This window comes from Sorghum bicolor, chromosome 2, assembly GCF_000003195.3.
Source record: "Sorghum bicolor cultivar BTx623 chromosome 2, Sorghum_bicolor_NCBIv3, whole genome shotgun sequence".
Classification (NCBI taxonomy): domain Eukaryota; kingdom Viridiplantae; phylum Streptophyta; class Magnoliopsida; order Poales; family Poaceae; genus Sorghum; species Sorghum bicolor.
Genome location: NC_012871.2, coordinates 71,872,854 through 71,891,319, shown reverse-complemented (window position 1 = coordinate 71,891,319; position 18,466 = coordinate 71,872,854). Strand labels below are relative to the sequence as shown.

At 39.4% G+C, this 18,466-nt stretch overlaps 2 protein-coding genes across 2 annotated transcripts; one reads left to right on the top strand and one right to left on the bottom strand.

The window, feature by feature from the left end:
* Positions 1,067-6,833, bottom strand: LOC8058365 (putative MO25-like protein At5g47540). Its single transcript, XM_002460888.2, has 11 exons — positions 6,227-6,833; positions 5,442-5,603; positions 5,172-5,290; positions 4,003-4,077; positions 3,267-3,360; positions 3,123-3,182; positions 2,590-2,658; positions 1,958-2,056; positions 1,802-1,846; positions 1,625-1,727; positions 1,067-1,404 (listed from the first exon to the last, which is right to left on the bottom strand). Exons 1-11 carry the CDS (start codon positions 6,350-6,352, stop codon positions 1,346-1,348), a joined length of 1,011 nt encoding a protein of 336 aa, XP_002460933.1. The 5' UTR covers positions 6,353-6,833; the 3' UTR covers positions 1,067-1,345.
* On the top strand, positions 9,199-11,428 carry LOC8078966 (histone H3.3). Its single transcript, XM_021454635.1, has 5 exons — positions 9,199-9,288; positions 10,410-10,487; positions 10,582-10,661; positions 10,806-10,896; positions 11,036-11,428. The coding sequence occupies exons 2-5, from the start codon at positions 10,410-10,412 to the stop codon at positions 11,204-11,206; spliced, it is 420 nt and encodes a 139-aa protein (XP_021310310.1). The 5' UTR covers positions 9,199-9,288; the 3' UTR covers positions 11,207-11,428.

Sequence of the window (18,466 nt, the reverse complement as noted above, 5' to 3'; positions counted from 1 at the left end):
TTAGCAGCTTCTTGCTGCGGGTAATAAATTTCTTTGCAATCGTCAAAAAAAAAAAAAATCGTTGCTGCCGTGGCCCGTGGATCACTGGCAATCCCTCGCCGCCGGGCGTCAAGCTCTTAAACGTGCACTCAATGACACGATGAGCAAATTGAACCGTGATTTGGTGCTGCTAAAACTGGCAGCATTTTCTGGTGTATTGCTATCTTATATGTCCACATGTTTGAATCAGCATTCACTAGACACTGGCCTATTCGCTTGAGCTTATCAGCCGAATCTGCCAGCCATTCAGTAGTATTTTTCTTTCACAACAAATCAACTAACAATACTTTATGCCATGACTTATCAACCAAACGATGGCATACCCATTATACATTAGGACGGATGACACAATGCATGTGACCAACAAGATTACATAAACCAAATTAGTCATACAACAGAAGCTATTTCTAGCTACACAAGCAAGAGAGGTAACTAGCAAGCTACACAGGCTTTCCGAGAGAAGACCATTCCTAACCACTACCTAACTTAATACTCTATCTATTCTAAAATAAGTGTCGTTATGATGTTCATACCCGTTAAGTTCTCTTAAATTTAACTAAATTTATAGAAAATATTAGCAATATTTGTATCTTATTATAAAAATAGATTCAACAACCTATCTAATAATACTAATTATAATATAACACACCGTTTTTTGAGATAGCTGTACAGCCACAGCGGCTGTTGCTGCTAACTGAATGCTGCAGCTGCAGAAGCGAACAGATGCATTCAGTCATGTGTACAGTGCACAGAACGGTATGTACAGGCATAAGGTCATACAGGCATTGTTTAGCTCACCTCAAAAATCAAAAAATTTTCAAAATTCCCCGTCACATCAAATCTTGTAACAAATGCGTGAAGCATTAAATATAGACGAAAACAAAAACTAATTACACAGTTTAGCTGTAAATCGCGAGACGAATCTTTTGATCCTAGTTAATCCATGATTGAATAATATTTGTCACAAACAAACAAAAGTGCTACAATAGCGAATTCCAAAAACATTTCGCATCTAAACAAGACCATGTTTGCTCGAGATTACATATTATTATGCCTTCATATCATATTTTCCTCTAAATCCTTTAATATTTTGTATGTCATTGAAACACGCCCATAAAAAAGGGCATGGACAACCACACAATCTATTAAAAATTATCACATTTGCTGACAGTATCCAAGCGCAACTCGAGTCAATGTATTGCTCCTCTAAGCCCAACAAAATAATACACAGAAGTTCATTATTTCACATGCACTTTCTTAACAAAAGAAAAATCATCATAATGACTAATTACAACATCAAACATACTCAAAGGGCCGATATTTCCTTTATGACCTGCTCCTTGTCTGCTTCAAACTGTTCGTCCTCTGATTCATATATAATATAATAATAAGGTTAGTTAATGTCAAACTGTTATACTGGCAGATTAACCCAAACAGTAAATAACTACACTGACTTATAATTCGATCAACACTAAAAAAACAGCTCATGCGGCTGAAAATATAGCTGAACCACAAGTCCACAGCTAAGGTATTTGAGTAGATCAGCAAGCAAGTAAACAAACTTAAGTTAAAGCAGGTAGAGTACCTTTGTCAATCTTGAATCCAGCAAAAAACCGAAGTAGTTTGCTTCTATTGGTGACTAGTATGTTCACGACCTCAGGCGGTTTGTTTTTATTCGCAGCAAATAGCTGTGATGTACAATAACCAAATGAGTTTAAGCAAACTTTTGTTGACAAGAAGATGTTAAGGCTGTTGTACATACCTTGAACACGTGAAATGCCTCAATTTGAATATTTTTACTCGAATCCTAACAAAATAAAACACTAAAAAGTTGAGAAGGGGCGGCAAATAGTACAAGCAGACACTTGAAGTGTAGAGCACTTCAAGCGTCGACGACATGGAAATGAGGTACACTGACCCTTAAGAGATTCATAAGAATCATCAGGTTGTCTTTGGAACTAACATAGCGCATCATGACTGCAGCATTTGATCTATCCAGCAGCATATCTCCCAACAACTGAAAGGAAAAGATTAATACATGAGAATCTTGATCAATAAGAAAAGTTGGTTGCTCCTTCTGTTCTACAACATTTGTCCATGGCACATCCACATGGACAAAGTAAGTGATGGTTTTAAGGAAAAGAAATAGTGTGAAATGACCATCCATACCCCTATGGAATAAGATAACAGAGCCATCTCTCTTTTATCCGAACATTTAACTTGTGGGGTGGCTCTCTTTTATCGGAACATTTAACTTGTGGGGAGTGGAAATACTATAATAACTACACCATTGGTATCTTCATTGGACAAATAATGTAGTAAGCTTTTCTCCCGACACCATGGACAATTATGGTGGAACAGGAGCATAGAAGATTTTGAAATGATTCATAATAAATATATATATAAAAAGCTAATTATGGTGCAAGAAATAAATGATTATAGGTGTTTCCTATGTATCTAGAAAAACCAAAATGGCCTATAATTTAGGACGTAGGTAGTACATACAAACAAAGCACAGATAAAGCAATCATAATACAAAGGTAGCAGTACCTTGATAGCTTGCCTTTTTGTAATATAGTTGGTTGATGACAGCAACCTAGAGTTGAATTCTTCAAAGAACTAAGGAATGGAAATGCAAGAGGGTTAAGATTAGAAAAGTAGAATTGCACAAAAAATAAATCATGGTACTAATTACGACAAGTAGACTAGAATAGTGCATGATGCCAGCCAAACTAGGGATTGAGTTAACCAATTATTCAAAGGGTGTATATAGAATTTTTTATAGTTCATAACTAAGATTCATCATTCATCGATACAAAACTTCTAGTAGTTCACCACTACGGTTTAAGCCTCTAAAGAGTCCATGCAGTGAATTCAGCTTGCCAACAATTTGACCATGTAACCAATTCAATCAGGTTAGACCTAACCAGGTAGATATTGACACATTTAACCACAGAATTTAATGTTGCACTACAACTTGAGTAAGGTCATGTATGGTTCGAACATATACAGCGAGAGGAAGGATACAAAATTTTCATAAATGAAATAAGTTTGAATAATGTTCCCAAGGTAAAAATACTGACCCAATCATAATTGTTGGAGAGAAATTCAGCCACGGTTGCTTTATGCCTTGTCAGTAGTTCCTGCTTACAGTAGAGCATAATATGACAAGACTAGACCACAATATATGAAAAATACTTTTGAAGGTAAAAAGTGAAGCAACTTGCCTTAAAAGTAGCAGAAGCATCAGAAGCTATGTCAAAATTTGGAAGCTGTATATAGTCGAAGAACTTTTTCATGTGTTCAGACTCTAAAACATACCTGTCAATGAACAAATTATATAAGAAAATAGCACCAAAAGTCCACAGGAGCTTCCAATTTCAACAATATTTTTGTACTTATGGATGTCCAGATTGGCAATCGTTATTAATTTATCATTTTGTTTTGATATCTATAATATTCTGGGATTAAATAGAGTCCATGGAATAAAACCACTGACCTAATCTAAATCATTCATAGTGATTCCTAGATGTGCACAAAAATCGTCCGCATGATAAAGGACCACACTGCTAATATGCACACCCTTTGTTCAACTGGGTGCGATCAGACTTCTATCAAATAGGAAAACAAATAAGAAAACTTGATCTGCTATATGAAAGGACATCACCCAAAAAAATGAAATCTGCCAAGGCCACATAAATTATTCAAAATTATTCCTTTTATTAATTAGCAATTTTGATGTCCTCTACTGCTCAAAGACTTAGAAATGGAATTCTATTATGGTAAACGAGAATGTATATATATAGGGATTTCCATTGGTGGTTCTTCAATGAGCATTTCATGGGTATGGCAGTCTTCGCTAATGATACTTGATGCTTGAATCTTGATTAATCAATTAACTGTGATATAATATATACTGTGCAGTATTAACATACTATCAACATTTGAAATCAGTAGTATCACCTTGCAATGCTTTGGTGGCGAATACATTCCCTCAACATAGCACCATAATGTAAAGCAATGTCCATATTCTCATACCTGTATGAAGAAATATATAGTGGAAGATGAAATAATGAGTGAAATAAATAAAGCTCATCCCATATTATCAACACTACACAACGAATTCCAGAACAAGCTAATGAGACATTACAAAACTAAAACACATATCTTTGTGCTGCGATGATATACAGCTATTTTCACCTCTGCATACATATTTATAAATTCAGGTGTCAACAACATACATGAACAATGCCATCAAGTCGTCTAGTCAATCCTAGTCGCCATGGGACCGACCAGGCAACTAGTCGCAATTAGTCATTGACCAGGGCAACTAGTCGACCCTGGTCGATCCTAGTTGGCCCCTAGTTGTCCTATACATATGAGGACTAATAAACCAAATATATTACTAATATACTATATGTTCTAGAGTATAAATCAAGCATGAAGATAACTCTAGGGTGGTGGCTGCATGTAGGGCTGCAAATTGGGATAAAAAACATGAGACCAAGTAAGTCATCCCAGATGCAGATTCCATTCTGTTCTTGGTCGTCCGACTAATCATGATTAGTCGACAACTAATTGGGCGACCAGAAAACTAATCAGCCTAATCGAGCCGTAGCCCCTAGTCGAGTGCAGGAGACAAACTAGGACGACTAATCACGATTAATGGGATGACTTGATAACACTGCATGAACATACAAGCAATCTAATCTGTCAAATGACGATAAGTCAGTAACTACAGTGGTGAGTTGAAGTGTATTTGCGGGGGGGGGGGGGGGGGGGTTGACATTCTTCAAATACAGAGATTTAAGCACCAAGAAAGTATCTGGGGGAATGAAATGCAACCAGAATACCAGATCAGACCAAAAAAAACAGTCTAAGACTATGAACATGAAAATTTATGTTTCAGTGGCCTCATTTGGGTATTCAGTATTACAGTACCATTCAAACAATTACAGAACTAATCATAATCAAAGAGTCAGGAACAGGTGGATCACATGGATAGCAATAAAATCTCAAAGATAAAAGTGAGCTAAACAAGCAATATAATAAACATCTCCAATGATTTATTTTGATAAAAAAGGAGAGAACTAATCATCATTAGTTATTTTTTAATTGGGCAGTAATCTTACCCTAAAATTAAAATGTCCAAGAGATCTTTATTTGACTCTAGGTACTCAGATGCAACTATCTTTGAGGATACTTGCTGTCTTTGCAAGTTTGCAACAACTTGAGTAGCATCTTTTCTAGTCTGCAACAATCAAAAGTAGAGATACATCCATAAGAATGTATCATGTTTTTTGTGTAAAAACGACAACACAAGAGGTATATATTACATATGTAATAAAAGTTATTCCAGTAGTACTGTCAATCTACATTAAAAAACAGGTCAAATTCCATACCTCCAAATTTAGTTTTGGAAGATGTATGATTAATAGCCGTAAAGTGTTCTCCCTGAAGAATTCTTGGGTCAGTTGAACACATGCTTCAGTTACAGGCTCTGATTCACCATTGCCGTAAAGGATAGACTTCATGTCCCTGATATTTTTGCTTAGCTCTGTCATCTGCATAAAAGTCATCCTTAGGTACAACTCATTTTAATGGATATAAGACATTGCACATTAACAATCTATTTTTCTTCTTCTATAGATGGCCACAGGCATCAACAAGTATCCAAAGGTTCATACATATAGCATAAAATTCTGAACATGAAGCTGTTCGTACAGAGTGCAGGTTGGTGGTTGGCTGGTGGCAACTTCGACAGAACTTAGGCACTTAGGACATCCAAGTATTACATACTTTTGCTTACAGATGGTCATACCTACTAGTAACTCCACAGTGAGCTATGATGACAAATTAATGGATGATAACCCACGAGATGCTCATATTTGCACCAAATATATCTTAACTATGTAGCTCAGTTCTGCTGATACAGCAAAAACATATTTCCAGGAGTTCCATGAGGTATTTGCTTTATATTTGCCCTATACAATTTGATCATGAATGGCATCAAATAAACTAGAGCACTGCAGTTGCCAGCACTATTTCCATCACGAGATTAGCCAACAGCAATGGGTATTATGCATCACAAATTAAGTAAATATCATCCCACATTCGCGCGCGGGCACAAATGGGGAATCGAAGCCACGAAATCCCTATACAGAGGGTGAGTGAGACCCGATCTCACCTTCTCCTCGCGCTTGGCGTCGCCGCTCCGGGAGCCCGAGTGGAGGTCGAGCTGGACGAGGCCCTCGCGCGTCTGCCGCACGATGTCGACAGGCGTCCGCGGCTTGGACTTGAAGAGGCCCTTCATCTTGGCCCCGTCGTCCCCTGCCGCCGCAACCGCGGCCGCAGCGGCGGTCAGGCGCGGCGGGGAGGGCAAGGGCGAGGCCTTGGGCCGGCTCCGCCCCGCCGACCCGAACGAGAAGCAGCCGCGCAGGAACGCCACGAGGTCGCCGCGCGGGAGGGCCCTCGGGGGGGCCCTGCTCTCCTCCCCGCGGGGCCTGGAGTTCGATCGGAGCGCGGCGAGCGAGCGAGCAAGCGAGGGAGGGTACGAGGAGGGCTCGAGCTCGTCGTGCCCGTGATGCGCAGGGGGAGGAGGGGTGATCCGGTGATGGGCAGACACAGACAGGGCAGGGCGGTGGGGCACGAGGCTGATGAGATCCCCTAGTATCGACCGGTGGTAAGGACGAGGCCGGTCGCGTTTCGCGACGCTTCCCTAATCCTGCCTGCCTCTGCGCTGTGCCTGTCAGCGTCTCGCTCTCATCAGTTTTGCGCTCTCTGCTCTGCCTCTGCTGCTTCTGCGCCCCCTTTTCTGCCGCCTTTTTCTTCGCAAACCATCAGTGGCGACGACGAGATCCTTCGTGGAATGAATCAAGGCAAATCCACGGCCGTCCACGAATGTGATTTGGTGGTATTCGTGTCAAATCGTGATTAATAATAATTATGAAAAAAAACTCGCGGAAACGGCCGTCAATCAAATCAAATTAAAAAGAGAGAGAGAAAAAAAAAAACTTATGGTGATGTGCTTTAACTTTCACTGCTTTAGATTCTTAGGATGCCTTTTGTGCTTTTCCTCCTTGAACAGCACGGGTATTCCGAGCATTAGCCCACGTAGAATTTTGATCGGTACAAGCGCCCTGGTACAGTCATGCATAGGAGGCTAGAAAAGAACCAACACGAGGAGACGGAACAGAACAGCTATTGGCAAAGTGAAAACTGAACCACTTTGTATCGCAAAAGGGGCGCACTCGTGTGCTGTGTTATACTCCGAGCTCAGATTTCTTTTCTGTCTATTGAATTTGAGAAACGATTTGATAATATATATTTATTATCTTATTAATATTAAAAATATTTAGGCAACGGAAAACCTCTGCTTAATTCTCAAGATCTAAAAATTAATTACCATAACCAAAGAAATTAACTATGTGAATGTCGACATTTTAGAATTTAGAATATGCCCTCTTTGGAATACGAGATTTTTACATTTATATTCTGGTGTTTTTCTATATCAAAATGAATTGATTTTTATAAGATATCTTAATAATTCTTATGAAACTCCTTCGCTCCAAAGGGACCCTTAGAGTCAACTAGTGGTTTTGGGCTCCCTTACTCGGGCAATAAGATAAAATGAAAAAAGATTGAGCAGAGGATCGCAAATAATCGCCAAACTAAAGCGAATGGTGGGATATACCTGAAAGGCCAAATGTCTAAATCAGTTCTATTTTTTTTAAAAAAAAAAGGAAAATAATCTCTCATAGTCTCATTTAACCTATGCTTTCCTAGCTATCAAAATGTCCAGATTCCAGAGAGCTAGTCGGGATCTCGATCTAGAGAAAACAAAAAATTATGCACCCTTCCAAGTCGCGAAGCATAACAAAACTAAAAACACAGCAGACATTCAGGTGTCTTTGGTCTTATTAGAGTTACTTGAGCACAAAGACACCAGCAAGACATCTTATCAATGAGTGTAAAATATCAATCATCATCCTATCGTTGTAAGTTTTAACTTTTCTAGAATTGGGAAGTCTCCAATAGCCATTACCAGTTCTCTTTGTATTTATTCTACACAATGCTTCATAAAATTTACAATCTAAGACCTAGGATTACCTTGTCTAAGACCTCAACCTTGAAGGATTTCTTCACTTGGGTAAGGATGGGGACGGTGTTCCAAACGGATATCCGCGGTTCTTCTCCAGTGTAACTGAATGAACTAAATGAAAAAAAATAAGAAAATATATTTTCTATTTAATTCATTCCATTCAATGGTATCGACGATGCAAAGCATATCACACATGGAAAGCCAAACCCAAGATTTTTTCAGTGCAATTGAGCTGTTAATTCAATCCAAGCCATTTGCTATACTTGATAAAAAAAGACAACGTGTGTCCTGCAAGAATGCAAGATGCGCGAGGCCCAGGGTCCATCAGGGTTGTGCCGCTGTGTGGCCTGTGGGGTGTGGCAGATTGCATTGATTTTGCACGTACAAGCATGGACCGTGAGACTCGAAAAGTCATGTAGTACAGTAGTTGAAAAGAGTTTGGCTACTGGTACTGATGGCTAAGGACGAAACAAGCAAACAAAACAGGACACGGTACAATGATTATTCTTGGAACCAATTTTTAGTCGGCATTTCATCGGTTAGGTGAAAAGAGGGCATCATGCATGATGTTTGTGCGAAATTCTAAGAAATTGACCTTTGTAGTGTGGTACCGTAGTACCAGACTACCAGTAATGCTAGTGGGGTAATCATGTTGTGGCATAGGATATGTTTGAAAAAACAGAATCTTGTTGGACTTCTGCTAGAAACACTGGAACGCAGGGTTCTTATAACAAGATTAGATGGATCGGAAAAAGTAGAGGGCTCAGATAGTCAGATGCGAGGAAGAAAAGGTGATCGCCGACCTAGCAAGCTTAATCCAACTGCCCAAAAAAACATTGATCCTGATACGGAAGGAAATCTACATATACTATTATGTACTATATATGCTGTAGTTAATTACATAAATCCTCGTCATAGTGCCACCAGCCAATAAGAATTCAGTGTTTGCCTACACCAATCCGCGGCACATCCTAATCAGAGCCGTCCGATCATGCAGTGAGTCTCGCGTACGTGCCTACTGCCTTATAAATAGCGCCCCCTCCCCCCATCACGGGCTCACGGCTGAAGAGCGACCTAACTACGACTACAAAAGGCATCATCAGTAGTGTAGCAGTTACTAGTACACACACGATCTGCGACTGTGAGAGGTAACCAAACAGGCTCATCTCTCCTTCATGTCTGCAGTACTAACAGATTTGATTATCTATATTCTTGCTTCCTATATATCGGCTATCCAAATATCTAGTAGATACATGTTGGCCATTGCCTTCCTTTGTTATTTGTATAGTTCATTTTCATTCAACTGGCTGTGTGTTTCGACGACCTTGATTGTTGGTTTTATAACGTGTTTGTGTTTCTAGGGTTTTAGTGCGCGTGCAGTTATGGTTTCAAACTCTAATATGATGACGCTAGACAGCAATCTATATCCCCACTCTGCTCAGGGTTTATTCATCATTTTTCCCTACAAGTCTCGATAAATAATTTCTTCGTTGCATGAGTACACATGATTTTGCACTTCGCAGTTCTATTCTCTCGACCTTTATATATCTCTAAACATATGCATGCTTCTGTGTATGTTATACCCTGTAACAGAGAGGAAACGGCAACTATATAGTAATTAGTGTTCCTTTAGTATCCAGGCGATGAATTAGGTTTCTGTTCAATAATGCTCCAAACATCATGAAGAGCCCCTGCTGATTGGCCTGTATTTGCATTGTGCAGTGTAGTTCCCACATCTGAATTCATATATCTTTCTTTATCTGCTGCATACGTATTCTCAATTTATTTTCCTACTACTACATGACATATGCATATCCTATAGTGTGTGACAGTGGTTCTGTGCACATTTCAATTAGATGCAGGATATATACTACTCCATCCATCCTAAATTGTAAGTCATTCCAAGAATTTTAGAGAGTTAAAGCATCTCAAGTTTGATCAAATTTATATGGTAGAATAATAATATTTATGATATCAACTAAGTATCATTACATTTTTCATTAATTATATTTTCATAGTATATCTACTTGATGCCACAAAATTTTATATTTTTTTTTATAATTTTGGTCAAACTTGAGATACTTTGACTCTTCAAAATTCTTATAATGACTTGCAATTTGAGATGGAGGGAGTACTTGTTATATATAATCAATGTTTTTTTCTGTTCCTCAGAAGCATTTTATATATTTTCAATTACAGTATATATATTCAGGATTTCTTTTGTAGATGCATGATCAATCACCAATTCAATTACTATTTTGTTTGCAAGATGGCTCGTACTAAGTGTTGGGCTCGTAGGTCCACCGGAGGAAAGACACCAAGGAAGCAACTAGTTCGAACGATCTTTGTATGTAAAATCTGCATGTTAAGTATCATCAGTACTTGCGTGTTGAAACTTGTTCTAACATCAGTAGTATGGCTTTTGCATTGTGACCATATAGGCTGCTGCTCGCAAGACAGCGCCAGTAACGGGAGGAGTGAAGAAGCCTCGTCGTTACCGCCCTGGAACCGTAGCTCTTCGGTACGTATACATGTGCAAGTGCAACACAGCTGATTTTATTTCATGGCTGCTTTTGCTATCAATTCAAATACAGTGCTGTAATTTTCATGCAAGTAACCGTGTCACAACTGAATCTGAACATCACATTGTTTTGTTTTGTTGCAGTGAAATTCGCAAGTATCAGAAGGGCGCCGAGCTGCTCATCAGGAAGATGCCCTTCCAGAGGCTCGTCAGGGAGATCGCCCAGCTTCACAAGGTATGCATATATATGGTTGCTAATTTGATCACCACCACATGTGCACGATCTGCAATTTTTCTTCCTTGATTTTTTTTTTGTTATTTTCTTTCGAAGCATTTGTAATTTGTAATATCTGAATGCAACTCCATACATGCAGAGTGACCTGCGTTTCCAGAGCCATGCGATCCTTGCTCTGCAGGAGGCGGCAGAGGCGTACCTCGTGGGTCTCTTCGAGGACACCAACCTGTGTGCCATCCATGCCAAGCGAGTGACCATCATGCCCAAAGATGTTCATCTGGCTACCAGGATCCGTGGCGAGAGGCACTAATCGTATTGCGTGGCGTCGTCGTCAATGGAGCTACCGACAACCTGCTGCTTAGTTTTTGTCGAGAAGAAGCACTACCTTAAGTTTGTGTCAAACATTCTATAAATATGTCGAATAACTAGCCAGTTGGTAGCCTCCGATCCGCTAGGTTTTCTTTTGCCGGTGTAAGACATTATTAAGTTTTACGTAACTGAAGTTATATCAGTCACGTTTTTCTGTTTGTTTTCCTGGCTGTTCAATTTCTTCTTCTTTTTTACGTAACTGCAGCCATATCCGTCACAACTTTCTGCTTGCTTGCCTCTGGCTGTTGAATTTCTTTTCACCGAGTCGTACGTGGTACAAGAAACAATGCATAGGCGCGTCAGATTTTGGATTCAGTCGCAGTAATAATGTTATACTCTTAGAGCACTCACAATGCAGACTTTATCATAGAGTCTAAAGTTATTTATTATCTCGAACAATATGGACTTAGAGTCTAAGGACAGTCTCAATGGGGCATTAATGATGATTTCTATCCCTATTAAATATATCTTGCCAACTACGCAAAATGCTGATGTGACAATCTAATAAACGAGAAAAAAGAAGAGAAAATGAAGAAATAGTTTCCTATACAAGAAACCACGTCTTCACTAAACTCGATGAACGAAGAAACCACGAGTTCTGCGTTGGGAAGAAACCGCCCGTGTCTATGTGGTGGCCCCGCATGCGTTTGCCTGTGCCGCCGCGCTCATGTAGTTGCATCTCATGCGCCACTCATTAGCTTGCTTGCTGGCCGCTGTGCACGTCCGCACTGCTCGCTTGCCGGTGCTGCCGTGCTGGCCTACCAGGCTACCAGCCATTGCACACTGCGCTCGCTCACCCGTGCCGGCCGTCGCACTGGTTTGCCGACTACTGCGCTCGCTCGCCCACGCCGCCGCTCTTGACGCCGACCGCCGCACTCGACGCTACTCTCTGGCTGAGGCCTAGCTCCACGGTGATGACAGGAGCGAGCACGCAGTCCTCCATGCTCGTCGTCCATGTGCAGGTTGCTGCATCATGAGGCTCATGTATGCTTGTTGTCCGTGTAGGTTGCTATTCTCTATGCTCGTCGTCCAGGCTAATGTCCTTTTATGCTCGTCATCCACGCAGGCAGCATTTATTAGACGAGAAAACCTCCACCGTATGAGATAGTTTCTATAGATGATTTCTTGTTGACGTGGCAACTATGGAAAACGTGTATAGTTTCATCCATTGGGACTGCCCTAAAGGCACTCACAATGTAGACTCTATCATAGAGTCTAAAGTTATTTATTACCTCGAACAAGGGGGACTTAGAGTCTAAATAAGACTTGGAGTCTTATTTTTTCTACCTCTTTCTTCAATAAATATGCTGCCACATCAGCAAAATACCATAAATAATGTGTAATTAATTGTCTTGGACTCTGTGATAGAGTCTTGCATTGTGAGTGCCCTAAATAAGACTTGGAGTCTTATTTTTTCTACCTCTTTCTTCAATAAATATGCTGCCACATCAGCAAAATACCATAAATAATATGTAATTAATTGTCTTGGACTCTGTGATAGAGTCTTGCACTGTGAGTGCCCTTATAAAGCTAAACCCCACTAGAGATTTCTCTCAACATGCAAGCTATCCACATCAACAATCCACTAAAATTTGCAATTATAGCCAACTAGCACATGTAGTTATGATAGCATCTCTTCATCTACTAACATGCAATTTAGCTGTTCATATTGATATGTCAAATCATTCAACAAAATTAATTTAAGATAATTTTATTTATATAACTATAAATATAAATAGTCTAATTTTCTTTTAAATTATCTAAAATTCCTGCAGCAACGCGCGGGGTATTTGCTAGTAATTAAAGATTTAAGAAGGCACCAAGAGGTGAAAAAAAAACTCTGGCACCAAATAGAGATGGACCAAAGATTTAGAGTCTGTTTAGATCACGGCCACAACTCGCCATAAGTAAAGTTTGACAACCATACTAACCTTGATAGTTGTTTGGTTTTATTTTTAACTTTTGGCAGCCACATAATTTTTGCATATCATTTTCCTCTCATCACATATTGTTTAGTACATGTAGACTGTGGCAAACTTATGGCGAGCGTGGCGGCTGATTTCTCCGCCGCAACCACACTATGCCGATGCATGGGTGGCTTTGTATGACCATGATCTAAACAGGCCCTAAGCAGTCATATAGTACGTAACTTCAGCTAGGGCGTGCCCAACGCGATCTGTGCACGCTGGTGTGCTGCCACATGTGCACGCTGGTGTGCTGCCCAACGCGACACGTTGGAGTCAGGCATCCAAATCGCAACGATTGATGGCCTCGCAGAAGGCTACAGCATCCCCGACAAAAGTTTGAGGCACCCCAGCCGACCGTTGAGAAAATGAAACACTCTCGTGTGACGTAAAGACAATGAAAAGGTAAGTTGCATCTTGCCCGGACAGATAAAACAATAATTCTTGGGACCATGAATAGTAACCTACGTTGAGTGAACATTACCTTTAGATTATTTAGAACTTCATCAACGCAGGCATATATCCATGGTGCTCTCAGCTAAAAGGTGAAGTCCACCTAGATGAGGAAGACAAGAGATGTCAATTCACCCGTTCTAAGCAGTGAGTATCATTTGACTGATAAGCTATGATAGAAAGTGTTGTTCGCTGATTTGTTGTAAGAGAAAAATACTGCTAAATAGCTAACAGATTCGGCTGATAATCTTAAGCGAACAGGCAGCTTTCCTCCTTTCTTTAAGACAGAAGCATTCACTTTCCCACCCTAACGTTCCCGCCAGCAGTACCTTATGTGTTTTGTCAGAGCAAGAAGTTGGTGCTCCTATAGGCTACACTGCCACCTTGAGAAGTCACAAGTTGAGTCTATCTAGATATTTTGGGCGTGTTTGATATCCGAAATAAGCAGTGCAAGGTCGCCTAGCCAGGCCAAGGCCAGCCATGGCTTGGCTACCACGGCGCAAGCCTGCTGTTTGATTGCATTTGAGGAAGAGAGGGTGGCCGAGCAGAGCCCCTGTTTGATACCTCCACGGGCCTGCTCGCAATCAACTACCACCAACTACCTCAATGGAAAGGTGTTTGATTTCGGCCAGGATTCAGTGTGCCATTGCAAAGGAGATGCATAACTGATACAAATTCAGAAATAGATGAAACATCCAGGGTTCAGTTCAGTTCAAATCTGAGCAAATGAAAGGTTTACAGAACATGAATTTCAATTGTCCTTTAGGCCTCATACATGTTCACTTCAACATAGTTCTACATGAGTTGCAGGAGATGCAATTAGAGGTATCAAACATCACAGAAACTGTCGTCATCGACCTATAGACATCACAGAAACCAAGACAAACATGCATTACTTGAACCAAAGAGCAAGAACCTGCAAGACAAAATCTATGATTAGGAGAACTATTAGTAGATTCCTTGAGTCATCCGAAGGGGAGGAGAACCTGCTCAAGTCGATAAGAAATTGATAGCAGACGGGCGCAGATCTGGATGGCAAGGTACAGGAAACCCCAACTCCAAGACCAGCACCACCACACAAGGTCGGAGAGGAAGATGAAGAAGGGAGAACGCCGCTGCCGCGGAGCCTGATAGCGGAGGGAGCGGCGCCACACCGAACCGGATCCAACCTTGGTGAACGGAGATGAAGCCTGACGACCACCGCACCACGCCGACCACACTACCATCACCGATCACTCAACGCAGTTGGAGCGGAAATCCTAGAGCAGGAGAAGAACAATAAGGCAAGGTAGGATAAGGGGTTTATAAAGGCGAAGGTTTTTGGCGACAATGGCACGTGAAAGTTTCCAGCTTCCTGCGCGAACCCGCCATGACACACCCACCACCCCCAAAATTGCCCATTCGAGCTCGCCCTCAACCTAGCTCTCGAAAAACGGAGATGAGGAGCATTGCTGGGGAGTTAGGAGAGAGAGGTTTTTTTTGCAGACCTGGAGCTAGGCCAGGAGATGGGCCAAATCCCCGTGGCCTTGTTTACTTCCCAAAAGTTTTGTAAAAAAATTCAAAATTTATTATCACATCGAATCTTATAACACATGCATAGAGTATAGATAAAAACTAATTGCATAATTTGCTGTAATTTGCAAGATGAATCTTTTAAGCCTAGTTAGTCCATAATTCGATAATATTTGTTAAATACAAACAAAAATGTTACAATGTTTATTTTGCAAAAAAAAGAAATTGTAACTAAACAAGGCCCATATCAAAGGTGCCCAAATTTCTGACGCCGTGGAGCTTGGGGCTGCAGTAACACTGGAGCGAGGTTAACAAATTTAACTGCCCACGTTGGGCCCTTATATCCATCACACTTTTCTGCTTGTTTTTTTGGATGTTCAATTTCTTTTTGTGTAACTTGGTCACTATTTTGCTTGCTTTCCTGGCTGATGAATTTTGTTTGACGAAGTCGTGATACAAGAAACAATACATAGTACGTCAACTTTTGGACTGCGGAACATTTTTTAGGACTCATGTCTTAGAAATTCGTGATGAAACTTTGTCCGGAGAATAGCAAATCACAATATAAAGGACCCAAGAAGTGAAAACAAAAGGATAGATTAAGGCCAGTCTCAATGTATAGTTTCATGACACAGTTATCAAGACTCTAAACTAGGTAACCGAGCCACAGGAATTTTATGCGGATGAAACTCCTCTCTCATCTGATGAAACTCTTTTATTTAATGACCTTGCCAAATCGACAATTTTACTTATGTGGCACCTTATTTAATGTGCATGACATTCTCATGAAACATCCATTGAGACTGACCTAAAAGACATGAGGAGATGAAAAGATAACTATCCCTTCTGTTTGGTTCGTAGAAAGCATAGTCAGAGCACGGTCTCCCAAATAACACAATTATGATCATTGATACATTTGATTATAAACCTAACCGTATTCAGTTTGTGTTATACTCCCTCCGTCCCTGAAAACTTAATTCCTAGAATCCGTTGCAGTCAAACTTTTTTAACTTTAACCAACTTTATAAAAAAGAGCATCAATATCTATGACATAAAATAATTATCTTATAAAAATATATTCTATGATAAATCTAATGATACTAATTTGGTACTATAAATCTTACATTTTTTCTATAAATTTAGTTAAAGTTTTATTAGTTTGATTTAGGACAACTCTAGAAGTTGCAGCTAGACAGAGGGAGTAATAGTTAAGAAATATCAGTTAACATTGTGAGGTTTAAATCTTGATAGGTATGTGTGCTTTAGGGCACTCCCAATGCTAGAAACTATATATAGTTTCTATATCTATTAATTTTTATAGACACTATATATAGAAACTATAGTCACAATGGATAACTTCTATAGAATATTTTGTTTATCCAATCACATTCATTCTTTCTCTATTCTTAGTCAATCTTATCACTTCATGTCTTGGATTTTGTGAAGACATGGTTTCTAATTTAGATCTATGATTTTTACTCTCTCTCTCTTCAATAACTCTTTTACCACATCAACAAAATGCTTAGGTGGGACTACAATTAATGTATATAAAAATCACGATAATTTCTACGTTGGGAGTGCCCTTGTAAACCGGACGGGGAGTATTTGCCGGTTCTATTATCACGCAATTAGGACGTGTGCAGTTCAGTGTTCATATTTGATGAAAGTATGCTTGCGTGTGGGGTGCTATCAAATGAACATCTAGCTAGGCCTTGCTAAGGACGTCCGCAACCATGCCCAAAGGGGAATTACGGTTATTATTCTAACTTCTCTCATGTTCTAAGCCATTGCACACATGAGCACGTTAAAAAAATTGTAAAGCCGGCTGCCGGAGCAAGTTGAGGTTTTGGAAAGAAAGGTGCTAAGAGAATAAGGCTGTGTTTACTTGAGCTTATCTATAAAATTTCTTAGCTATTTAGTAGTGTTTTTTCTCTTCCAACAAATCAGCGAACAATGCTTTCAACCATGATTTTTTTACTAAGCAAACATGCTCTAAGAGAACACACTACTACAATACAATTTTTGTTCATAACTAAAACCAAACCGGAAAAAGTTAAAATCGAATTTCCTCAGTTCTTACTTTTGAAAAGAACCATTTGGTTCAATCAAACCAGCCCACCCCTAGAGAGAAATAAAAAGGAAAATGACATTGAAATCCACACAGCTATTATCTCTATATACAAAAAAGATAGAATTTTAACTTTCTATCAAGTCTAACAAGTCAATCCTTCTTAACTTTAACTCAGTAATAGTTACAACTAGACTACTATAAAATATATTTTCATACTATACTTAAAGTCAAATATCAATAATATCTTCTATAAACTTAGTCATTTAAAAAAATTTGGCTCAGCCCAACCTAAAATCACAAAAAAAATCCTTTTGAGACATATGAAACAGTAGGTACTTCCTCTGTTTAAAACTATAAGACATTCAAAAATCTTAAAGAATCAAAACATCTCAAGTTTAATCTAAATTGTAGAGAGAATTATAAAAAATTATGATATCAAATAGATATACTATGAATAATTGACGAAGAATCCAATGATAGTTGATATCATAAATATTTATTATCTTATAATGTAAATTTGGTTAAATTTGAGATATTTTGACTCTTCAAAATTCTTGTAAAAACTTATAATTTGGGACAGAAGGAGTACAATCTAAATATTTGCAGCTACTTTTTTAGCTGTAGCTATCAATTAATTTTAGATAATTTTAACATAACATTTATCACTGACTATAGGTAAAATAGATCACTTATTTCAATGGCGTGAGATGATATAAGACTAAGAAATCATGTATAGACGTGTTGTGGATGCAGATGCGAGTGTCCATCATATTGTCATTTTGCAGAGTGGCACCTCTGTTCCACAAACCGGAAGTCCGGTAATCCGGTTTCGGCGGTTCTCCACTTCTCCCACCGGTACCGTACTCCGTACGGGATGGTAGGTAAATAAAGAGAGTGATCAGTGACAAACTCTGGAATATGGATATGGTTAGCGCCTTGTTTACTTCCACCCAAAAACCCAAAATTTTTCAAAATTCTCCATCACATCGAATCTTTAGACGTATACATGGAGTATTAAATATAGACGAAAATAAAGACTAATTACACAGTTTGGTCGAAATTGACGAGACGAATCTTTTGAGCCTAGTTAGTCCACAACTGGACAATAATTACCACAAACAAACGAAAGTGCTACAGTGTCACGAAATTATTATTTCGTTGAGGAGCTAAACACGCCCTAGCTCGTTTAACAGAAGACCAA